This window comes from Rattus rattus, chromosome 10, assembly GCF_011064425.1.
Source record: "Rattus rattus isolate New Zealand chromosome 10, Rrattus_CSIRO_v1, whole genome shotgun sequence".
Lineage (NCBI taxonomy): Eukaryota > Metazoa > Chordata > Mammalia > Rodentia > Muridae > Rattus > Rattus rattus.
Genome location: NC_046163.1, coordinates 8,206,550 through 8,230,072, shown reverse-complemented (window position 1 = coordinate 8,230,072; position 23,523 = coordinate 8,206,550). Strand labels below are relative to the sequence as shown.

The window sequence follows — 23,523 nt, the reverse complement described above, 5'->3', positions numbered from 1 at the left end:
TGAATGCTAGCCCAGTGCTCAGGCCACACCATCACCATCCTTATGTACACAGATTCCCCTTGAATAGGAAGGGCAGGGTGGGGAAGCTGGTAGCTGGAGAGAAATGAGCACATCTTCCTCTGGGTTTGTCACAGCAGCCATACAAGATGGGTCTTCGTGATGCTGATCAAGTTAAAGTCTCCGAAGCTACTGTGAAGGGGGAGAGTTATTTGCAATCAGTAAAATGGGGGCGTCCTAGACTTGGAATTGACCCTGGATCTCATGTGGGGCTAGAGTCTTTGGGTTATGTCCCTTCCATCGGGAAGCACAGCTGTCTTTAGAAGTTTTTCATGGAGTCTGGCTTTGCAGTGCTCAGTCCTCAGGGAGAGCCCTTGATCCATTCGGTGGTTCCCTCACTGAGTCTCTGATGCTGCACATCGCTCACGGTGCAGGCGAGGGTTAACACAGTTAATTCTCCCCATAGTTAAGAGTGTGTCTTTTTGTTGTAAGACGGTGGCAGGTCTCATGCCTCCGCCAACCTCAGAAACCTCATGAAGGCCTAATGAGACATCAGGCTAGAAGAAAAACCTACTATTTAAAGGAGAAAGCACAAAGCTTCCTATTATAATAGACAGAATCAAGTGACATGGCAGATTACTCACAACTATATCATAAACTAATGAAAAACCAAGATTCGCAGAGCCAGGAAGTAGACCAATTAGAGACTCCTGAATTATCTCCTAGGGAAATGGAGCTTCCAGTTCTTATAAGAGGCCCAGAGGACGACCCACCCACACTTCCAGAAGCTGACGGAGACAAACCTTCAGGGGCCCAGGCCACCAGGGACCTTCAGGATGTGCCTGGCAAGCACGTGAAGTCACATGTGGTTCTGCCACAGCTCTTCTGGCTGTCCCTAGGAACTACTGCTATACTTGCCCACTGTTTAGCATTCCTGTCTAATCAAACACATTGTCTCCTCACAGTATGTATTTATAGAATAGATAAAAAACAGTCCTGTCAGCAAAGTGTCTGGGTCACACTTGGGAGAGCAAAACCTGCTCTCGTGGCAACCCATTGGTCCTATGCAGATCTCAGTGGGGCTCCTAGCTGGCCTCAAAATGGGAGAGTGTTTGTGGCTAAGCGCAGACTCCATGTTTCAAGTACATGTTTTGATCCACATTAACATATTATGTGACTGTGTCCCCCCCCATGTGTGTGTGTGTGTGTGTGTGTGTGTGTGCACATGCATGTGCAAACATGTGGACATCAGGGGTCAACCTCAAGGGTCATTCCTTAGGATCCAGCTACCGTTTTTAAAAAAATAATTTAGTTAATTTGTGTGTGTATGCATGAGAGACAGAGAGACAGAGAGACAGAGACAGAGACAGAGAGTCAGTCTATGTACATGTATATGCAGGTGAACACGTCTATATTTATACGAAAAGACCAGAAGGGCCTCTGGTGTCCTCTGTAACACTCCAGCTATTGTGCTGAGTCTGGGTCTCTCTCTAACCTGGATTCATATCTTAGCTAGGCCGGAAACTGGCAAGTCTCAGTGTAGGACCTCACATCTCCAGTCCCCTCAGAGCTGGGCTCGCAAGCATTTGCTTTGGAAGGACACCTGTCTTGTTATGTGGGTGCTGAAACCCTAACTCTGGTGCTCACTGCCAAGCAGGCCTTCTTATCACAGACCCATCTCCCCAGTCCCACAACCCACCTGGTTTTGAAGCAGAATCTCGTACTGGCCTGGAGCTCTCCAGGAAGGCTAGGCTGACTGTCCAGCAAGCCCAGTGTTGACCTCCTCAGCTCTGAGATTACAAATGTATGTTACCTGTCACCACGCCTGGTTTTCTAAATTTAGGTGCTAGGAGTTAGACTCAAATCCTCATACAAGACAAGCACTCTACCAGCCAAGTCAGCTTTTGTTTGTTTGTTTGTTTGTTTGGTTGGTTGGTTTTGGTTTGTTTTTTTAAGTATTAGTTTCATTCCCAAGTTAAATTAGGAGTTATGTTTCATGTTGGAAAAATGTCTCTGATGCTGAACCACAGGTTATGCTGCCCATGCATTATTCAACCTGAGCTGAAGAAGCATCCTGGACAGCATTTCCTAGACTGAGCCAGGAGAGTGGGTATGGAGAGCAGATGACAGGCAGGAAGTGCAAGGGGAAAGAATGAACTCACTTTTTTTTAAAAGTATCTTTGTTTGTTTGTTTGTTTTGTGGGAGGGGTCACACGTGTGCCAAGGTTCGTATGTGGAGAGCAGGAAAAGGGGGAAGGAGGAGAAAGAAAAGAGAGAAGAAAAAGCAGGGAAGAGGTGATGTGGGGAGTAGAGGAAATGCAAAGGCCAAGCCCTGAAGGCCAACGGGCAGCCAAGACACAGGAGACAGACAGGCCTGTGGGGCCAGGAGCTGGAGGATGAAGAGGCCGGCAATGAGACTGACTCTGCCATCAACAGACTGACGGCCTTAGACTTCAGCTTTCAGGGCCCGTGTCCCTGCAAATCGGAACAGCACACCAGCCGCCCTTCCTCATCAGAGCAGGTGCAGCAGGGCCAAAACAGGATGTGACCCTTTGAAAACAACCCATGATCAGAAGGAGAAGAACCAAAGAGAGAATAAAATAGTAAACTAGCCCACCCTAGCATCAGACAACCTAGATCTATACTATGAATATATGTAACTTTTATTCATTAATGAAAAACTTCGTGGCAGTGGGTAAGGTCACTGCGGGCCCAGACTTCTTGAAGATGCTCACTTTTGTTCTGAAGTTACTTTCTTTTACTTTTTATTCATTCATTCATTGATTTGTTTTGTTTTTAAAGGGACGAGATCTCACGTAGCCCATGCTGCCCTCAAACTCGCCGTGTAGCTGAGGACGACCTTGAACTTGTGATCCTCCTGTCTCTGCCTCCCATGTGCTGGGACTACAGGCATGCACCGCCATCTCTAGTTTAAATAGTGCTGGGGATGGAGCCCAGGAAGGCAGGGCAAGTGCTCTACCAACCTAACCACGTCCCCAACACTAGTATTGCCATCGTATTGTAAATAAGTAAATATTGTCCTGTTAGCATCAAGCAAGTGCTGGCTCCCTGTCATAGCACAGCCCACTGCCCAGCTTCTAGAACTAGAACAAAGCAGAATTGCAGAGAACTCTCTCCCAAAACCTGTCTTAACCAGAGGTGGGGTGCAGGGGTGGGGAGCAGGCTTATGCCCTTTACTTGTACAGCTACAAAGCACAACCCACTAGGCCTGCTTCAGGACTCACCCCAGAAACCAAGCTGGCTCAGTTCCTCTTCCAGTCAAACCCCAAGGGGCGGTGACACCCTGGAGGATCAGAGCCAGCTGACTTCACAGCTGGGGAACTCCTGGCTACCCAGATTTCTTGTTGAAAACTGAGCCATTGCAGGCTGGGGAGATGGCTCAGTGGGTATGAGGACCTGAGGTCAGAAAGCAGAATCTACATAAAAAGCCTGTTATAACCTGTAGCCAGAGCACTTGGGGGAGGGGAAGCAGTGACAAGAAGATCCCTAGAGCTTGCTCACCACCAACCTAGATGAAAAACAGCAAGCTCCAGACTCAGCGAGATACCCAACCTCAAGGGAGTAATGTGGAGAGCAATGGAGAATATGCAATGTCCTCCTCTAGTCTCACAGGTACATACACACACACACACACACACACAGGCACATGCACACACTCGCAGGCACATGCACGCGCGCACACACACACTGACCCATTCTTGCACTAAGCCTCACTCTGAGAATTTCATGCTAAATTAAAAGAAAAGAACTGGTGTTGACTTCTGTTTAAGAGAGTCTCATACATCTCAGTATCCCAGTCTGGGCTTGGACCCACTATGTAGCCAAGCATGATCCTCACTTTCTGGTCCTCCTACCTCTACCTCTCCAGTGCTGGGGTCATCTAACAGGTATGCACCGCTGGACACAGTTTGTATGGTGCTGAGGCTCTGACCCAGGTTTCCATACATGCTAGTCAAGCATTACCCACGGAGCCACACCCAGCTCCCGGACCTTGTATCTGTCAGGGCTGAGAATGCAGCTTGGACTTGAGGTGAGGAGTTAAGATATGATTAGGAAAGACATCCATTACCTTGAGACCCTGAAGAGTACTGCCCTTGTTTACTCTAGACCCTACAAGACATGGCAAAATCCCTGAGCGCAGCTGAGACTTCATGCATGTGCTGGTTTGATTATGCTTGGCCCATGGGAAGTGCGTCTATTAGGATGTGTGGCCTTGTTGGAGGAAGTCTATCACTGTATGGTCTGGCTTTGAGGGCTCCTAGTTCTCAAGATCTGCCCAGTACAGAAAAGTCAGTCTCCTCCTGGCTGCCTTTGGATCAGAATGTAGAACTCTCAGTCTGCCTGGATACTGCCATGCTTCCTGCCATGCTGATAATGGACTGAACCTCTGAAACTGTAAGCCAGTTCCAATTAAATGTTGTCCTTTATAAGAGTTGCCTTGGTCATGGTGTCTGTTCACAGCAATGAAACCCTAAGTGAGACAATGTTTCCATGTGAAATTATCCACTCAGGCTTTCGATTTCTTTTCATTAGTTCCTCTCTCTCTCTCTCTCTCTCTCTCTCTCTCTCTCTCTCTCTCTCTCTCTCTCTCTCTCTCTCTCTCTCTGTTATACATATGTGTATGTGTGTAGGTACTCCTCCCATACAGGTGTATGAGCAAAAGGTCGACATCAGTGATAGAGGGGTCTTCCTCTCGCCAGTTCAGCTACCCAGAGAGCCCTGAGGATGCTCCTGCCTTCTGTCCTCATTGCTGAGATTACAGGTATACCTTACTCCTCTGTCTGGCTTTTCAGTGTTCCTGAGGACTGAGTGCAGTTTGCCCACTGAGCCGTCTGCCCAGCCCTGTGAGTTTTATGTTCAGCAGAGGTTCCTCTCTTTTCTCTGGCAAAGCAATTCTGAAGGAGTCTGGAGCCTTTAGCCAGGCACACGTTCTCCCAGTACTACAAGCCTGGCCAACTTCTCCCCTTCTGTGTCCAGGCCTGATTTTTCTAGGCATTTGACTTGACAAATCCAATTTATGGGAAGCATTGTGTATCAGCACTCATCCTGAGTCACAGCTTGATGTGTGACTGGCTGGCTGACTTCTAGAAACTTCCCTAGTACAGAGCAAAGGAACCAGGACACTTGATAGAAAAATCCGTGACTTATACCCGAAGACTCTACTCCCTACTACAAAAGCCAGGAAATGGGACCCGCCTGGATGCCCATCAACAGACGGATGGCTAATGAAAACGTGGTCTATGTATGTGATGGAATTTTATTTAGACATTAAAAAATGAATTTTGCTGAAAGACGGATGGAACTGAAAAAAATAAGTACAGTAACACAGGCTCATTATAAAGAACACTTCCTGTTCTCTCTCACACAGATCCTGGCTTCTACTTTTTATGTGTGTATATTTATGTGGGATTGCGTGTGGACGGCTGCTGGAAAATTAGAAAGCAGACCAAGAGAGGCCAGGGCAAAGAGACTCTAAGGGAGAGGACTGGAGAGAGTATGACAGGAAAGCACAAAGGGTGGAAGGGTCACCAGTGCAGGAAGACAGGGAGGGAGCAGGCACAGAGAGCAATCAACACTAAGAATGGATCACATGAGGAACTGTTACATTGTATCTTAATTTAAGAAAAGAAAAAAAACTGGAATGGAGAAATGATTCAGTTGGTAAAGCGCTTTCATTGCAGGCAGGAAGACCTGAGCTTGATCCCCGGAACCAAGACTGGTGGAACACACATGTAATAGGAATGTTGGGGAAACAGAGACAGGTAGACCCCTGGGGCTCAGTGGTCAGCCATCTTAGTCAAATTGCTGAACTCTAAGAGGATGAGAGACCTCATCTCAAAGGGCAGGAACAGGATTCCCAAGGATAACACCTGAGGCTGTCTTCTGACCGCCACACACATGCACGCCCACATGCATGCACCCCTGCCCCCACTCACAGGCATTAAAAATTAATAATTTTCTCTGCTCTGGTAGCGTGAACTGGTCCTGTATGCTGGCAAACAGCAGCCTTTGCCTGTTAACTTTTCATGACGCTAAAAGCTTAAAAATGAAACCAACCATACGCAGGATATCCAAAACATGGTATAAATTTTCAGTCTCGCCCCAGAACTGATAAAAAAAGATTGGAGTAGCCCTGGGTTCTCCAAGGACAGGGCCCATCCTGGGTTTAACCATGTGGCTCTCCTCCATTCAAACCTGACATGGGCGGATCATTAGACATTGATAGGATGGTGAGGCAGGATTGAAATTCTGGAGCCTCTTCATCTAAGAGCAACTGCACCATGGGTAATGAGTGACTGCCCACAGCTAAAAGTGCTTCTGTTACCAAGAGAAAACAAGGAGCATCTCTAAAAAGACCTGTGAACAAAGACATCCATCCCATGCCATCACACTTGCTGGAAATTAATCTTTAGTATCTTCATAAATGAATGTGTCAGCTGGCACAGTGCTAAAAAACTGCTACCTAGTAATATTTTTTCAAATTCGAGTCCATTCATATCCTCTGAAAAATGTAAAGTGTTGCCTGATTGACATGCAACATACATAATCACACTTGGTGCCTTCTGTGTTAGCAGATTCTTATTCTAGCAGAATGGGGTATGTGACATATAGTTTGATGGGGAAGAGGATATATGGTATAAGACCCACACCAGCTGGGCAGATCATAATACATACATGTACATGTGCACGCACACACACATACACTGAAGATTACTCCCAAGATGCCACAGAATCTATAAGAAATCTAACATAGGCAGTTGTTGTGTAAATATTTCTTCCAAATTGAATCATTCCCTTCTAGAACAAGCCCAGGAAGTAAAAGAAACTTAGAAGATGTAGGAAGTCAACAAAATTTACAAAACTCAGGAAGCTCCTGAAATTTACAAGACTCACAAGGTCCTACCCCCAAAGTTATATGAACATTACATATTTATGTATAGTCTCCCTAATTATCCTGACTTGTATAAAATGGTATGTTGTAGTCAAGCTTAAATCCAAACACATCCTACAGAGTGTCCTGTTTACATTGCTTTGAACCCAAATGTGAAGATTTATAATGTCAGCCTCTTCATCACCTAGTAACCAAATCCGTTGCCTTCTATGAAGGCTGCTCAAAGGAAGCTATCAAAACATCCAGGGAGTATAGAGGAAGAAAGAATTAAAGTAAGGACCAGAGGACAAGACATCTCTGCCAGAAAGTATGTCTTCTATTTTATATATCTACACATTAGTTAGGCTAGGAATCCTAATGGAAATAGATTTACACACTCATTGAGGTATAAAAGAAAAAAGAAATACCTTATTACAACAATTATTAGATGGATTTAGAAAACAGACAAGATCACAGCTGCACAAATATAGTTTCTTTTTTATGAAAATAAAGGCATTGCTTTAAAAGTAGTAAAAAAGTGTAAGGTTAGGACACAAAAGACAGTACAAGCTCAACTATGTAACGTCTCATCTGACCCAGAACTTTACTCTGCTGAGTTATCTGTATCCCTGGAATGGGTTCTTCTGACCCCTAAAAATGTTGCATGATCTGTCTTCTTCAGCTCAACAGCCTCCCTTTACCCACTGACTGCAGTAGACCTTTGTGAGAATCAAGGTGGGAACGTAGAGAAGAATGTTAGGAAAGAAGGACCTTACCACTTCAGGGAGCAGCCTTGTTGAGAGGTCATGGATAGCTTTGACCACTATGCATATAGATGACAGAAGAAAGATCACCCCCAAGATGACACAGGCTCTGTAATAGAAAGAAAATAGAGAGTTGTGTAGTTATTTCCTCTAAATTTAAACATATCCCCCTGGAGGAAAGCTCATTAATCCTCAGAAAGTAAAGGAAACTTAAAAGTCTTAGGAAGTCAACAAAACTTATAGGTCTGAGGAAACTCCTGAAACTTACAAGACTCACAAGGCCCCTTCTTGAATGTTATATAACAGTAACAATTGCTTAGAAGAGGTAAATTTCTTCAGCGGAGCTTCCTAAAAGTTGTACAGGCTCCCTTCCAACTTCTGGGTTGCAGCTTTTGTGACTTGTCACCCAAGCCGGGGTGGGCTTTTCAATGATATAGCTCCCTTTAGTCATTTGTACTCTATAAGTAACCCCAATGAAACTAGATTGGCTAATCTGCATAGATGGAATCCTTTCTCTAGTATGTTGTCAATTTCTTATCTGAGATGGATCCCAGGGGCTGGCTGAAAAGTTAATATAGCCAAACCAGTGAGCTTCAGGTTCAGTGAAAGACCATATCTCAAAAGGTAAGATGGTGAATGACAGAAGATGGCTAAGATTGATTGACCTCTGACCTACACACAGAGAGAGGGGGTGGTGAGGAGGTGGAAAAAGGGATGAGGGGGGAGAGAGAGGTCTCTTAGGTAATAATCTATGTCTTCCATTGCCAGTGTCTACAGTAGCATGTATCTGTTGAGTGGATATGATCAACTAACGAGTTAGCTAACCAAATGTAACGAGTTACTAACCATTACTAGTTTACCTACCTGGGGAGGTTTCACCATGGAGTCTAAAGCATCACTGACTGCTTCCTAACGGGTATAAGGAAAGAAAGGGGACTCCTAACCTTCAGCCCTGTGCCCTCAGACTGGCCTCATTGTAAAGTAGCTCTAAAGTGTAATGAAAACTCAAAGGTCAGCCATCCAGTTTACTAAATCTCAACCTTGCGAACTGTAGCCTACCTGGTGTATACACTGCCAGTGTACCGAGAATATGTCCAAATTTTCCTAAAATCTTATTTCCCTCTTCTGTTCAGTATGTTTCAGACTTGAAAAACCATAGCCTCTGCCTCCCAAAACGGTGTAAGGGCCTGTGTGTCAGAGCCCTGCTGCTTCTGCAGCCCAACACGGCTATGAATAGCTCAGGCTGTGATGCTATTTTTTAACATTGTATTAATAATATATTGTGTTTGCACAGCAGCTCTCTCCTCAGGCACTCTGAGTTCTGCACAGCAGCTCCTACATCCCCTGGAGGGCTCCTCACACCCAGGTGTTTGCTTGTCTGCAGTTTATGAATGGGAAGGGAGTAACACAAGGAGACTAAGTCAGAGAGTCCAGGGTTAGGAGGCCTGGCTCAAGGTCGTGCGAGACATCGAGTTCTACCTAGAAATAGAGCCTGGGGCCGGGGAGGTAGAACGTTCAGTGGTAAAAATGTCTGCTGCACAAGCATGGCTCTGAGTTTGGATCTCTAAGGACCCATATTAAAAAAAGGAAAAAAGACAGCTAGCCCCTGGAGTACATTACCAACCATCTAACTGCATCAGTGGCTTGAGTCAGTGAGAGAGCTTATCTCAAAAACCAAGTGTGGAAAGGGACTGGGGAGCTTTCTCCACAGTTAGGAATACTTTCTGCTCTTCCAGAGTACGGGAGTTTGGCTCTAAGAACCCACACTGAGCTGTTCAGAATCATCTGTAGCTCCCAGCATAAGGGATCTAATACCCTCTCCTGGAGTCTGAGAGCACTTGCACCCATGTGGCTTGTATACACAGAACCACACACACATACAAATTAAACATCAAATATAAATGAGAACAAATAGAAAAGGTTGAGGAAGATGTCTGACGCCAACATTTGGCCTCCACATGCATCATCACATACACGTGTACATAAATACGGGGCTACACACACACACCACAAGAAGTAGTATTTGATTCAACTAATGACCTCCCAGTGGCCAGCCCATTCGACAAAGACTTTGGTTACCATGTCACATGCCCACCACTACTCTAGACTCACCAGGAACATCACTCTCCACCATGGCTTTCCAAAACATCTCAAAGATTTGGGTCAGAAGCAGCTTGATTGAGCAACGGTGACCTCTTCTTCATCAATATTAAGGGAACAGCTTCTAGGCCTGATAGGCAGAGAGTTGGCACACAGACACACACACACACACACACACACACACACACACACACACACACACACACACACACACCAGCCTTCTCCTGCACAGGCAAGCCTAGCGGGGTGAGAAGGGTACTGGGGAGCCAGACCTCCAAAAAGAATATACACTCTGCTTTCCTCCTGCTTAAACCCAGGACAGCTTCCCAGGAGAGAGAAAACAAATGACCCATCAACCCTTCAGTAAAGCAACCAGTTCACTGCTCTGCATGTAATCCCCAACCAGTGGCTCAGAACAGAACTGAGATTCTGGGACCGTGTGTGTGTGTGTGTGTGTGTGTGTGTGTGTGTGTGTGTGTGTGTGAGAGAGAGAGAGAGAGAGAGAGAGAGAGAGAGAGAGAGAGAGAGAGGCTTGCCAAAATCCACATCATGTGAGAATTTGCTAGAAGGAAATTCTGAGTGCTTCTGCCCCAGGCCTGCTCTTGGTCTCTGCCGAGAACATACCCAGCAGACCCACAAAGACAGTGGCTAGCAGCCTGCTGGGAAGACACAGGAAAGAGTGGCCCAGTTCTCCTCTACTTCAGCAGAGCGTCTGTAATTGGATGTGTTGGTCCACCCATTAAGCACTGGGCCACGGTTGAGAAGTCTTTACTTACAGCAGGTCCACCATATGCCAAGAAACCCCACGGAGCACTAGACTCTGACACGTAAGTCACAGTCCCTTCTTCAAGAAGTGGGGAAAGGAACATTCGGATCTCACAGGACACTTCTGAAGGGAGAGCAAGCCGGCTCTGAACAAATCAGAAGGAGCTCAATTATAGGGTGCATGGGGGTGGGGAGATGGCTCAGTGAGTAGTGTTTTCCACTGTGCTGCGGATCCACAACACCTCCATTAAAGTCAGGTGGGCAGAGTCTGTAAGATGAACTCGGTGAAGACGTTTGACCTGACCTCCTACCTCCACACAAACACACGAGTGCACCTGTGTACTCACACTCATGTGTGTGCACATATACACACAGGTACAACAGACACACACACAAACACGCACACATACACACACAAACACACACACATACACACACATACACACAAACACACGAGTGCACCTGTGTACTCACACTCATGTGTGTGCACATATACAAACAGGTACAACAGACACACACACAAACACGCACACATACACACACAAACACACACACATACACACACAAACACACACATACACACACACATACACACACACACACACACACACACACACACACACACATATACACACAAACACACACACACATATACACAGACACAAACACACACACAGACACACAGACATATACAACACAAATACACGAGTACACCTGTGTACTCACACTCATGTGTGTGCACATATACACACACAGGTACACACACACACACACAAAAACACACACATACACACACACAAACACACACATATACACACAAACACACACAAATACACACATATACACATATACACACAAACACACAAACACACACATATACACACATACACACAGACACACATACAAACACACACACAGACACACACATACACACACACATATACACACAAACACACACACATATACACACACACACAGATACACACACATATACACACAAACACACAGACACACACACACACACACACACACACACACACACACACACACACACACACACACACACACACACACACAATGAGAGCAACAAGGTTATCCTGGAGAAGGCATCTCAGCCGCACGTCAGAATCCCTGCATTCCTCCCATTAACACTGCTACACACGTGGTGTAAGGAGCCGTTCTCAGGAACAGGAGGCACAGATACTTGGGGGAGGAAGCTTCCAGGCAGAAGGAAGACAGGACTTTGAGGAGGAAGTATTCCTGGCATGATGGGGCTACAGCAAGTCTGTAAGAGGAGGGGAAGGGAGCAAGGGGAATAAAGCATCAAGGGAGCGCCGAGGAGGGGTTGGACCTTATGAGTCCTTAGAGCTGTTATGGTGTCTACAGGATGGAAGCCACCGGGGGCTGGGCTTGGAACGAGAGTGTGGCACATTTTTTGGCAGGACTGTGCTCTGTTTGGCAAAGCAGAAACAGAGAGAGGAGTTAGGAGCCTGGTGCGATGCTCTGGCCAGGTGAGGGTGGGACCAAGTAAGTCTGGGTCAGAATGGTAGAATTTGAGGATTGAGTCTGGAGACATTCTGACGAGAATTCCGAAGGTACGGTGGACAGGTTCTGTTAAGCAAGCTCCAGAAGCACAGGAGAATGACGCAAGCCTGGGAAATGGACGGGTGGAGTTGTTCTTCCCTGAGACGGAGACCTCAGGAAGAGAGGGTGGAGAGGGAGGAAGATCAACAGCTCAGATTTTGATACACCAAGTTAGAGACTTCTCTCAGACACCCAAGGAGACATATTTGATTGTATTTTTATTTTAAGACTGGGCCTCACATAGCCCAAGCCGTCCCTGAACTCCCAATGTAGCTAACGGTGACCTTTGAACTTCTGATCCTCCACCTCTCACGTTCTGGGATGAGTAGTGTACCCCATTGTTCCCCGTCTGTATGATTCTGGGGCTTGGGGGGACCCAGGGCTTGTACGAACCACGAAAGCACTCCACTGGCTGAGAAGGCACTGGAGGCAGAAGCTTGGATTCATATAAACGTCCAGTGGGGGGAACCTGGAGAAGCGGCAGCACACAGACTGAGCTTAAACCTTAGACACAGATGCGATTATTTTTCTGTTTTTTAAGAAATGATAACCCTCCCCTCAGAGGGAAGGGTCAGAGCTGGTCCTGGCTGAGAAGCTGGGTAGAGCAGGGGGTGAGGGTCACCACTGAGGAAGGAGTGGCCTGTGCCAAGCTGAACTGTACAGACTGTCGTCTGAAGCCACTCAGAGCCTTGCAGCGTTGAATGACACAGAGTGGGACAATTAAGAACTGCATTTTCAAAAACTCACTAAGGCACTGCCAGCCACGAGCTCAGCTGGGCCTCACCTGCCCCGTCCATCACTCCACAGTGACGAAGTGGGCCACATCTCCTCCTGTGCTGTGGGGTCTCGCAGGGGAAGACCAACAGTTAGTATGCTGCACCCGAACGAGGTGCTTGGCTCATCTGGGCTGATCATTCACCTCCTAGAGATTTGATTACATTTTTGAGATTTATTTATATTTTAAGGCCAGCCAGGAATTTAATTTGTTGCTAAGCATGATCTTGAATTTCTGACCTTGCTTCCAACTCTCAAGCGCTGGGAGAGCAAATGTGCACCGAGTCCTGGTGTACGTGATGCTGGGGACGGGAACCCAGGGCTGTGTACGTGCTAAGCAAGCTCCCCATCGATTGAGCCACATCTCCAGCCCCTCTTTCCACAGACTTTAAGCCAAAATGAAAGCCAGCAGAGACTGGATGATTCATTGTGGATTAGAGATGGCTGGAGGACTGAGCTGGGTGGGGAACTGTCAACCAGATTGATGAACCCATGTCCCCAGGGTAAGTCAGACTTCCCACACATTGGCTGACTTCCCCCAGACTAAGTGCTCCCCTAGATTCAGTCAGTGGCTGCAGGGCCTTGGGAACAACACAGCACACTTGAAGAGAATTCTGCTGTCCGTGGGTGAATCAGAGACTGCCGAGAGCAAAGGGCAAGGCCATGAGATGTCATGAGAGGGAACGGACAGTGTTGTAGCAGGACATGTGGGAGGGGGAGAAACTACCATAGGATCAGACGCTAACACCCTACAGTAAGGCAGAGTGCTGTGGAGCTCACTATTCACTGGCTGAGCCAAACCTTCAGAAGTGGTCCACACAGTTCATGCTCAGAACTAGTCAGTGATGGAGAAGGAGGACCAGACCGACAATGGAAGCAAGCAAGGGGCAGATTCCCAGCATGCCTGTGGGCATCTGTAGCGCCATCCACATTTACTTACTCTCAGCTACATTACAAGTCCCATTTGCAGGACAAGGTTATTTGGAGCACCTCTTCCCAGAGGAGGAAGGGCACGAGTGACCAGATGTCCCTGTGACATGTTTGTGTTCTCCACAGTCTCCAAGTGGTGATGACACTGACTCAGGCTGAAGCCGGTTTGCAGCTGGCTTGCCCTCAGCACTGTCAGAAAGAATTCCATCTGCCTGGCAAGCCTGAGGACCCAAGTTGGCCTCCCAGAACCCATGGTTTCAGACAACTCTGCCATGGTGGTCCTTGTCTGTAGTCCCAGCACTGGAAAAAGAGAGACAGGTAGATCCCTGGGCTCACTGACCAGCGTGACTTGCTGAACCAATGAGCTCCAGGTTCAATGCAGGGGCTGTCTCAGGAAGGTGGCTCAGTTAAGTGCTTGCCACGCAAGTGTGGGGAGCTGAGTTTGGATCCCCAGGATCTCATAAAAACCTCGTGGTTGTGGTGACCTTCTGTAATTCCAACCTCAGAAGGCAAAGAAAGGATCCCCAGAGCAACCTGGTATATCAGCAAGGAGCCCCGGTATATCAGCAAGTCTTGGGTTCGAATGAGAGACCTTGCCTTGATGAATGAATCAGGAGAGTCCTTGAGGATGATTCTTTTTCTTTTTTTAATCTTTTTTATTGGATATTTTTTATTTACTTCAAATGTTATCCCCTTTCCCTGTTTCCTGTCCATAAGCCCCCTATCCCATCCCCCTCCCCCTTTTTGTGTGAGGGTGTTCCCCCACCCAACCACCCACCACTTCCCTCCTCCCTGCCCTGACATTCCCCTACACTGGGGGGTGTGGGGGGGTCCAGCCTTGACAGAACCAAGGGCTTCTCCTTGAGGATGATTCCTGATAACAACCTGGGGTCTCTGAGGTGCATACACACATACAGCCCTCTATACCTGTGTCCTCACACACAGACATACACACACATGCATACCAAATTACACACACACACACGGATGAGAAAATTAAGATGGCTGATGGAAAACACCACACACACACTCACACACATACATGCCCTTCCCACTCACCCCAAACATACATGCCCAGATCAGCACCAACTATATATGCTTCCTAGTGTGCCTTGGTGTGTGGATCAATGGCTTTCTCATGCACAAACACACACATACACACACACACACACACACACACATGTTCCTCTGGCACCACTGTGGTAACCCATTCTTCAGTATTTCCAAGCTACTTGATTACAGTTAAAGTAATTGGCTTAAATCATTCATCCCCTTTGAGTCACCTCTGAGATTCTATCCCCAAAGAAAAAGCTTCATACAGAAGAGCGTTCCCAGGAACATTCCTTAGTTCTAAACATGAGGCCTTCCGATGTGCCACGGAAGGGGGTTTAAGTGACTGAGTTACAAATCAGTGCAATCGGCAGCTGGGTGATTAAACTTGTGTTTGTTCTGAAGTTGACGGAATAGGGTGGAGTATTGGCCACCAGAGACAGGGGAAGAGAAGGCGAGGAGTGTGGAGAATTCAGACCCGGGGCATGCAGAACACAGAGACAACTTCTGGGTCACCATGATATCGAACTATTGATTCATGTAGTCCACATCTCAAAGCAACTAGGAAAGTGTCTCCCTCCAATGCACAAAATGATTATCATGTAACAATAGAAGGACTGTGGGGTTGATCGCTAAACATTGTGAATATGTATCTGGTTATCACCAGGTACTCCAGAAGACAAATATTGTTCCAGTAGAAAAGATACCATAAATAAATGATGTGTGTCCATAGTGAACAAAGAGTCTTAATAACAAAATATTAAGTGGGGGAAAATTGGAAATTTGGGGAGGCTGAAGTAGGAAGATCTCAAGTTCTAGGCCAGAGTGGGCAACATAGCAAAACTTGGTCTCAAAAGACCAAACAAAATGGTGGGCAATAAAATTGTATAGATAGATAGAGAGATAGATACATAGAGAGATAGATAGATAGATAGATAGATAGATAGATAGATACATAGATAGATAGATACATAGATACATAAATACATAGATAGATACATAGAGAAATACATAGATAGATACATAGATACATAGATACATAGATAGATAGATACATAGATAGATACATAGATAGATACATAGATAGATAGATAGATAGATAGATAGATAGATAGATAGATAGATACATAGATAGATAGATAGATAGATGACAGACAGACAAGAAATATGCAAAAGTAAATCTAAATTCAGGAAACATGTTCTGGGAAAAACGTACTGATGCAGAGAGCAGCTTTCCTATTTTCTATTGCTCCAAAGGAGTGGCGCTCACCTGTGCATGGCCCCTTGGGTGTTGTATATCAGATATTTACGTTACTATTCATAACAGTAGCAAAATTGTAGTTATGAAGTAACAACAAAGACAATTTTATGGCTGGGGGGGTCACTACGACACGAGGAACTGTATTAAAGGGTCACAGCGTTAAGAAGGTTGAGAACCACTGCTCTAAAGGAAAGAAAATTCTAGAAATACCTTCTGTTGGTAGAGTACTTTTGTTTCGGTTTATTTGTTTGTTTGGTGCAAAGCCTCACAATGTAACCCAGGATGGTCTAGAACTCACAGGGTGGTCCAGGCCAGCCTTAAACTTGGGGCAGCCCACGTGCCTCAGCCTCCCAAGGGCTGGCGTTACTTACAAGAATTGCTGCACTCGACTAGCCTCTCCTCTTTATTTCTAGCCTCATGACGTGTGAAATGCTGGTCACTCAAGGTTGTACACTTTAAAAATGTGTGTGTGTGTGTGTGTGTGTGTGTGTGTGTGTGTGTGTGTGTCCATCTGCATGTGAAGGCCAGAGTTTGAGCTCAGTGTCTTCCTCCCTTCCTCCACCATTCTCGGCCTTGCCTTTTGAGACAAGACCTCTCACTGAATCTGGGGTTCACTGATTTGCCTAGTCTGAGCCCCTGCGATCCACTTGTCTCCTCCTCTCTTCCACTGGGACTTCATTTCTGTGCATTGGAATGAGACACTTTCCCACTGGGTTGCCACACCCATTTTTTTTTAACATGGATTCTGGGGGATCGAACTCATGTCCTTGTGCTTGCACAGCAAGCACTTTACCTCCTCAGTCATCAGCCCACCCTCAGGTTTCCAGCTTGACAGTGTAAGTCCAGTTTCACGAGCATCCACTGTGTGCCCTGGACAGAGAAGTGCTCAGTGGACTATTGATGGGCACAGCATTGTGTCTTGCCTGGGCGCTACCTCTCATTGTCAGCAGAGAGCACTCCAGCATCCCTCAATGCCAAGAATCTACATATAAAACGGCACAGGGACAGAGCGATCATTTACCAGTTAAGAACGCAGGTTGCCTTTTCAGAGGACCCAGGCTCAATTCCCAGCACCCACTTAGCAGCTCCCAATCACCTGTAACTTCAGTCTCAGTGCCTCTGACATCCTGTTCTGGCCTCAGCAGGCTCTGCAGGCACATGCCGCACTGATATACATAAAATAAAATATGTTTAAAAACAACATGGCACAGCACCTACATTTAAATGATATGATTCCTCTCATACAGTTCAAATAGTCTTCATTGTATTTTTAATTATGAGTACATGGATGATGGTGCATTTGAGTGCAGATGCCTGACCTGGCCAGAAGAGGGCATCAGATCCCCTAGAGCTGGAGTTCAAGGCAGTGAAAGCCCCCTGATATGGGTGCTGGGAACTGAACTCTGGTGCTCTGCAGTACACATTCTTAACCAACGAGCCACCTCTTGGCTCCTAAATCGCCCCTCCTTGCAACAGCTAAGACAATCAATGCTGAGCAAAAAGTGGTGCTGCATGGTTCAGGGTATGCTGACAGGAAAAGGTTAGAATGTGGTTAATGTGAATACTTCCTTCCAGATATTTCCAGCCAGTGGTTAGGTAAATCATAGCTGCAGGACCTGTGGCTAGAGAGAGTCACGTTCAACTTTTCTAGGACTCAGTTTTCCTGTGAGGAAAATGGGAACAAGAAGAGAACACTTCTCTCCCAGTACTGTGGCGAGTCTATCGATGGTGGTTAATCTTGTCAGCTTGACTGCGTCTAGAACCAAGTGAAAGGCAAGCTCTGGGGACTATTGCAGGGAACTTTCTTACCATGCAGCCTTCATTAGACTGGATTTTTTTTCTTTATTTTTCTTTTTTTGCAGAGCTGAGGACTGAACCCAGGGCCTTGCACTTGCAAGGCAAACGCTCTTAATGTGTGTTCATTCTGTTAGTGCTTTTGCTCGAGAGAGCCCTGGCTCATACAATGTCACTGAGATGAGATTATGCATATATAGACCATGAAAGGTGACATAATCTTGGCATCCCCAGAACTTCTGGTGAAATCTGTCCCAGCTTGTCCTCTTTGAAGCTGCCTTAGGGCCAACTCCTCTGGGGACAAATTCCCTGGGGCAAAAGCTTGGTGGCACTTAGGTACAGAGGCCAGGTGATTCCTTCCCCTAGTGCCACCAGGAACATGCCATTGGAGAACTTGTGAGGCGATGTTTAGCGTGAACCTAAGAACTAAGAGAGTCTGTGGCCTGCTGAAGTTAGAAAGCCTGTTAACAATTGGATGGGACTGGTCCAAACCAGAGGTTTGCAAATGCGGTATGTCTGTCAGTCTAAGTGAACACTGTGTATGCGTGAATCCGTTTGTGTCTCTCTGTCTGTCTGTCTCTGTGTCTGTCTGTCTGTCCATGACCAGACGACAATTCTGTCATTCACTCAGATCTCACCTACCATTTTGTTAGACTCTCTTACTAGGCTAAAGCTTTTTAACCATGTAGGTTAAGCTGGTTGGGCAGCCAGTCCCAGGATCTACCTGTCTGTGTCCCCAGGGCTTGGAGTCACCTTGCCTGGCTTCTCATGCAGCATCTGGGGATCAAGCTCAGTTTGTTGTGTCTGGAAGGCAAATGCTTTACTAACTGAGCCATAACCCCAAACACACACACACACACACACACACACACACACACACACACACACACCCCAAACACTTCTTCCATGCAGACTCATGCACAATGCTTTTCTAACCTGAGCTACACTAGTACTAAACACAGTAAGCTGGGTGAGAATCAGGAACCCTGGGTTCTAGATTTACCTGTGTCATTAGCATTGAGGATGTGTAGAAAACTATGGCTCCCTCCTGCTAAAAATGAGCGGCTTTGACTCAGTCACAAAACTCCTGGAGCTGAAATTCTAGTCTGGATTTCTGGCAATGGGGTTTCTGGCTCATTAACATCTTTTATTTTAGGTCAACAGGTTTGAGGTAGAGATTTATTTGTACAATCAAAACGCAGGGACTGAACAGTAGAGAGTATTTACTCGCTGACAAGCTGGGGGAAATATGTGTTACTCAATGAGCCATCCACAAACCGTGGCTTCTCTTCCACATATGACTTAGAGGAGAGCTGTCGGCTGGGGGTCAGGCTCTGTACTGCCCTGTGATCAGAGCTCCAGCAGACCCAACACCCTCTCTGCCCTCTATGGCTACCTGTGCACATGTGTACAAACCCCCTTAGACACACATACACATATGTGAGATGCATACAATACAGCCCACAGATACTGAGTCAACATCCCCCAAAGGATTCATTTGTTAAGGCTTTAATTAAAGATGTGGCTGTCTCTGAGGGAATCCTTCCCCCAATTTATGTGGAGTCTATCACAATGATGTAATTTCTAAGACTGGAGGAAGCTTAGGCTCCAGTGAGCCCCTGTCTTGCTGTATAACAAAGGGAGGACGGGAGGGAGCCAATGAGAGCCCAGGCTCAGAAAATAGTGCCAGACTGTATTACAGCTCAGGGGTTTCCCAGGCACCTTGACGTCAGGAGCCCCGTGTATCTCCTCTTTGTCCAGTTCTGTCATCTGTGCTGGGACTGGCTATTTGACTATGATAAATGAATTCTCACGCAGAGATCTCTTCTCAGCTTGGGATCTGACACAGAGTTTAGAAGACATCAGTGAGCTAGGGAGATGACTAAGTCTACAGAGTCCTTGCTTCTCAATTATGAGGAGGACCTGAGTTCTATCCACAGAACCCACATTAAAAAGCTAGGTATGGTGGTGCCTGCTCAAAACCCCAGCCCTGGGAAGATGGAGATGGGATGAGCTCTGGGGTTTTGCCAGCCAGCTAGTCTAGCCAGTCAGTGAGCTCCAGGCCAATGAGAGACCCTGTCTTTCAAACAAAGATGGACGGCTCCTGAGGAACACACCTGAGGCTGACCTCTGATGTCTTTTACTCACATAGCTGCACATACACACATACTCGAGAGAAGGCTCAACCGGTCAAAGACAATCCATTTCCCTCCTAAGAGGGAGTAGCTCCTAAGAGGAGAAGAAACTACACGGGTTAATGGCAAATCATAAAAATGGTTATAATTACAAGGATTGCCAGTGATACTAGTAATTATTATAAACATGCTAGCATCAATTAAGTTTCCAATACTTGGGGGCCTTGTGTGGATATGGAATGTTTATCCCTACACAAAAATCTCACAACTAGAGCACACACTTGAAGTCCGCTGTGCCTGTATTTTGTGTGTGTGGGGGGGTCACAGACCTGACACTTGCTGTCCTTCATTCTGTGGTTTGCTAACTAGAGACACAGCCTTCTACGAACACACTGCCAGCCCGAGCAGTCAAATGACTCGGGGTGCAGTAAACAGCAAAGGTTCTTATCACCACCCCATAATTATCCTATCAGCTCATCCACAGCTCGATCCTACTGCCCGGTTTTGCTCTAATTTGTCTGCCCACTGCTTCTGAATTAAACTGCTGTTTGCTTTTTTAAAACAAGAGGGACAAGATTAAGTCCCATGCCTGTTGGAAGGAAAGTCTGAGTGTGTTATAGCAGGGCTGCAGGCCTGTCCCTCCCCGTGCACCAGCCTGCTGGCTCTGTGACAGATGGGGAGGGATGACCCCGCCCCTCGCCATGCTTGTTTAATGAGGCACTGAGTGATTCACGGCTCTGCATTCAGTCTGCCCTATTAAAGCCAAAGGTAGTTAAGCGAATGACAGAATGAGGGTCTTGTGTGTAAGACCCGATGCCTGTGTACACAGGGCTTTTATTAACCATTAACATGCTTTGTGGGGGAAAGGCTGCTGGTTTTAAACCGGGAAGGAGATGAGCAATTTACAACCCTCGCTGGTTTAATGGCTTGTAGCTGGGTGAGGAGGCGGGCCCGGAATGTGTGTGAACGTCATCAAACATCAATTAGGGAATTATCCACCAGCTTGTTAAAAAGGTCACGTGCCAAATACTTCCCCTAACAGAAAAGGGCTGGGGACATGGTGCTCAAGTTTGTATTGACCCAGGACTGACAGACAAATGGGGAGGAGCCATTTCCAAGTTTCTGGAACTTGTTTTGTTTGGGTTTGGGTTTTGGCTTCTGTTTCCCGGTGCTTGGGAAATAAGCCATAACCTCACATGTGCCCGGCACTACCCCTCCTAGCTGCAGCCCCCCGCTTTCACTTTCATTTAGGGATATTTCTTCATATGTATACATGTGTATATATATATATATATATATACATGTATTGGTATAGAGATGCACGTGTATGTTTATGTGCAGGTATATTTATGTGTATTGTATACATACATGTGTATGTAAATGTCTGTGTGTGCATACAGTCACATGTGTTCGTGTATGTCCGTACACATATAGCATTTGTGTTTATAGGCATGTGTGCCTATGTATGAGGATATTTATGTGTGCATGCATCGTGCAAGTGTGCATATACATACATGTGTATATTAAGCTATTAATGATATATTCCAGATCCATCTCTAAGAAAACCTAGAAAGCCTCCTCTCCCCAGCTTCTCAGTCTTCTTCAGCACCCGAAGAACTTTCTCTGCTTTATAAAAGGAAACTGCTACTAATTAATTTATATCCGTTAATTTTATTTTTTACCATTTTATATTTTAATATAAATTATAAATAGGTAGTATATAACATAAAATTGCAAAACTTTATAATTTTGAGGTCTATCAATGATAATCACATTATCAACCACTTTGAGACGTCATGCTCACCACCAGATCTGGTGGCAGGCATCTAGCGTCAACATCCTTTTTAGTTTAAGCAGCATTTCCTGAGAAACTTCCTATGCCATGGTGATAGTGGATGACAGGGACGGCGCCTCCACTGTAGAGTCTGGAATGTATCAGTTAAAAAAAAGCTGGGGTTGGGGATTTAGCTCAGTGGTAGAGCGCTTGCCTAGCAAGTGCAAGGCCCTGGGTCCAGTCCTCAGCTCCAAAAAAAAAAAAAGAAAGAAAGAAAGAAAGAAAGACAGACAGACAGACAGACAGACAGACAGACAAAAAAGCTGAAGAAGTTTTTCCATCACGCAATTTGATGGTTACTTTGTTAACTTGTCACAGCCTAGAATCACCTGGAAAGAGATTTCAAGAAGGGTTGTCTAGGTCAGATCCGTCTTTGGGCGTGTGTGTGTGTGTGTGTGTGTGTGTGTGTGTGTGTGTGTGTGTGTGCATTTAGGTGCGGGTGGTGTCTAATTAAGTTCATGAATGTAGGAAGACCAAGACTGAAAGTTGATGGCACCATTCCCCAGGTCTGGGCCCTGGACTCTGATAACAGAAAAAGCTAATGCTACACATGCATGCATTCCTTTCCCTCTGCTTCTGACTGTGGATGTCGGGTGAGCAGCTGCTTCAAGCTTTGACCTTGCTACAACAGCGGACTGTAACCGAGAATTAAGAGTTAAAATAAATCCTTTTTCTTCTAACTCGCTTTTAGGGTCAGGATATTTTGTCACAGGAACAGAAACGAAAGCAGAACAGGCACGCACATAGGCACGTAACGCACGAAAGCACGTACGCACGTAAGCACGTACGCACACACGCACGCACGCACGCTGCATAGGAAAAGCACCAACCACTTTAATAGTAGCTGAGTCCCATTTAAATCCTTCCAAACACTGAACCATCATTCTGGTTAGTGTAGAGACTCCTTTAGCTGCCTGAAAGAGCAGAAAAATATTCTAGAAATACACCTTGAGATTTCTACGTAGATCTTGGACATGAGAATCTATAAAAAGGCTTGCTTCAAACACTTGGATGGCTACTGCTCAAGTTACACATATTCAAAAGGAGGAAAGTCTGACCCAGGTTCACGAATAAATGGACTGGCAGGATTTCATTTTCTTTATCCATGGCCCCACTAACTTATAAATCAGGGCATTGCCCGATTTTTATTTTATCAATGCATTTGACAAGTTTCTCACAGCATTCTCTCTCTCTCTCTCTCTCTCTCTCTCTCTCTCTCTCTCTCTCTCTCTCTCTCTCTCCACTTCCCCCCCCTCTTTTTTGTGGGTGTGTGTGTGTGTGTGTGTGTGTGTGTGTGTGTGTCCTGTCAGCAAGGTGTGGTGTGAATGAGATGTACCCGTTTGTGGAATACACGTAAAGGACAGAATAAGACATCGGATGTCTTTCTCTGTTACTCTGCCTTGAAAAAGAGTCTCTTGGGGAAATAAACTTTGCAGCTTTATTTAAGTCCGTCTCTTCCTCCCATCCCAATGCTGGGGTTACAGGTACAAGTGGCCATTCCTAGCTTTTTTTTTTTACGGGGATGCTGGGGGTTCAAACTTGGCTCCCCGTGCTTGCCCAGTAAGTGCTCGTACCCACTGAGCCATCATAGCATTCCGGCTCCATTTAACATTTCTTCAAAGAAGGGGAATACGGCAGTGTAC

At 46.1% G+C, this 23,523-nt stretch overlaps 1 protein-coding gene across 1 annotated transcript in view; it reads right to left on the bottom strand.

The window, feature by feature from the left end:
* Nucleotides 1-23,523, bottom strand: part of Tmem163 (transmembrane protein 163) — a 174,465-nt gene that overhangs the window by 20,127 nt on the left and 130,815 nt on the right. The window contains exon 5 of the mRNA XM_032915059.1: nt 7,666-7,762. Within this exon, the coding sequence (XP_032770950.1) occupies nt 7,666-7,762 (97 nt within the window). The remainder of the gene's footprint in view (nt 1-7,665; nt 7,763-23,523) is intronic.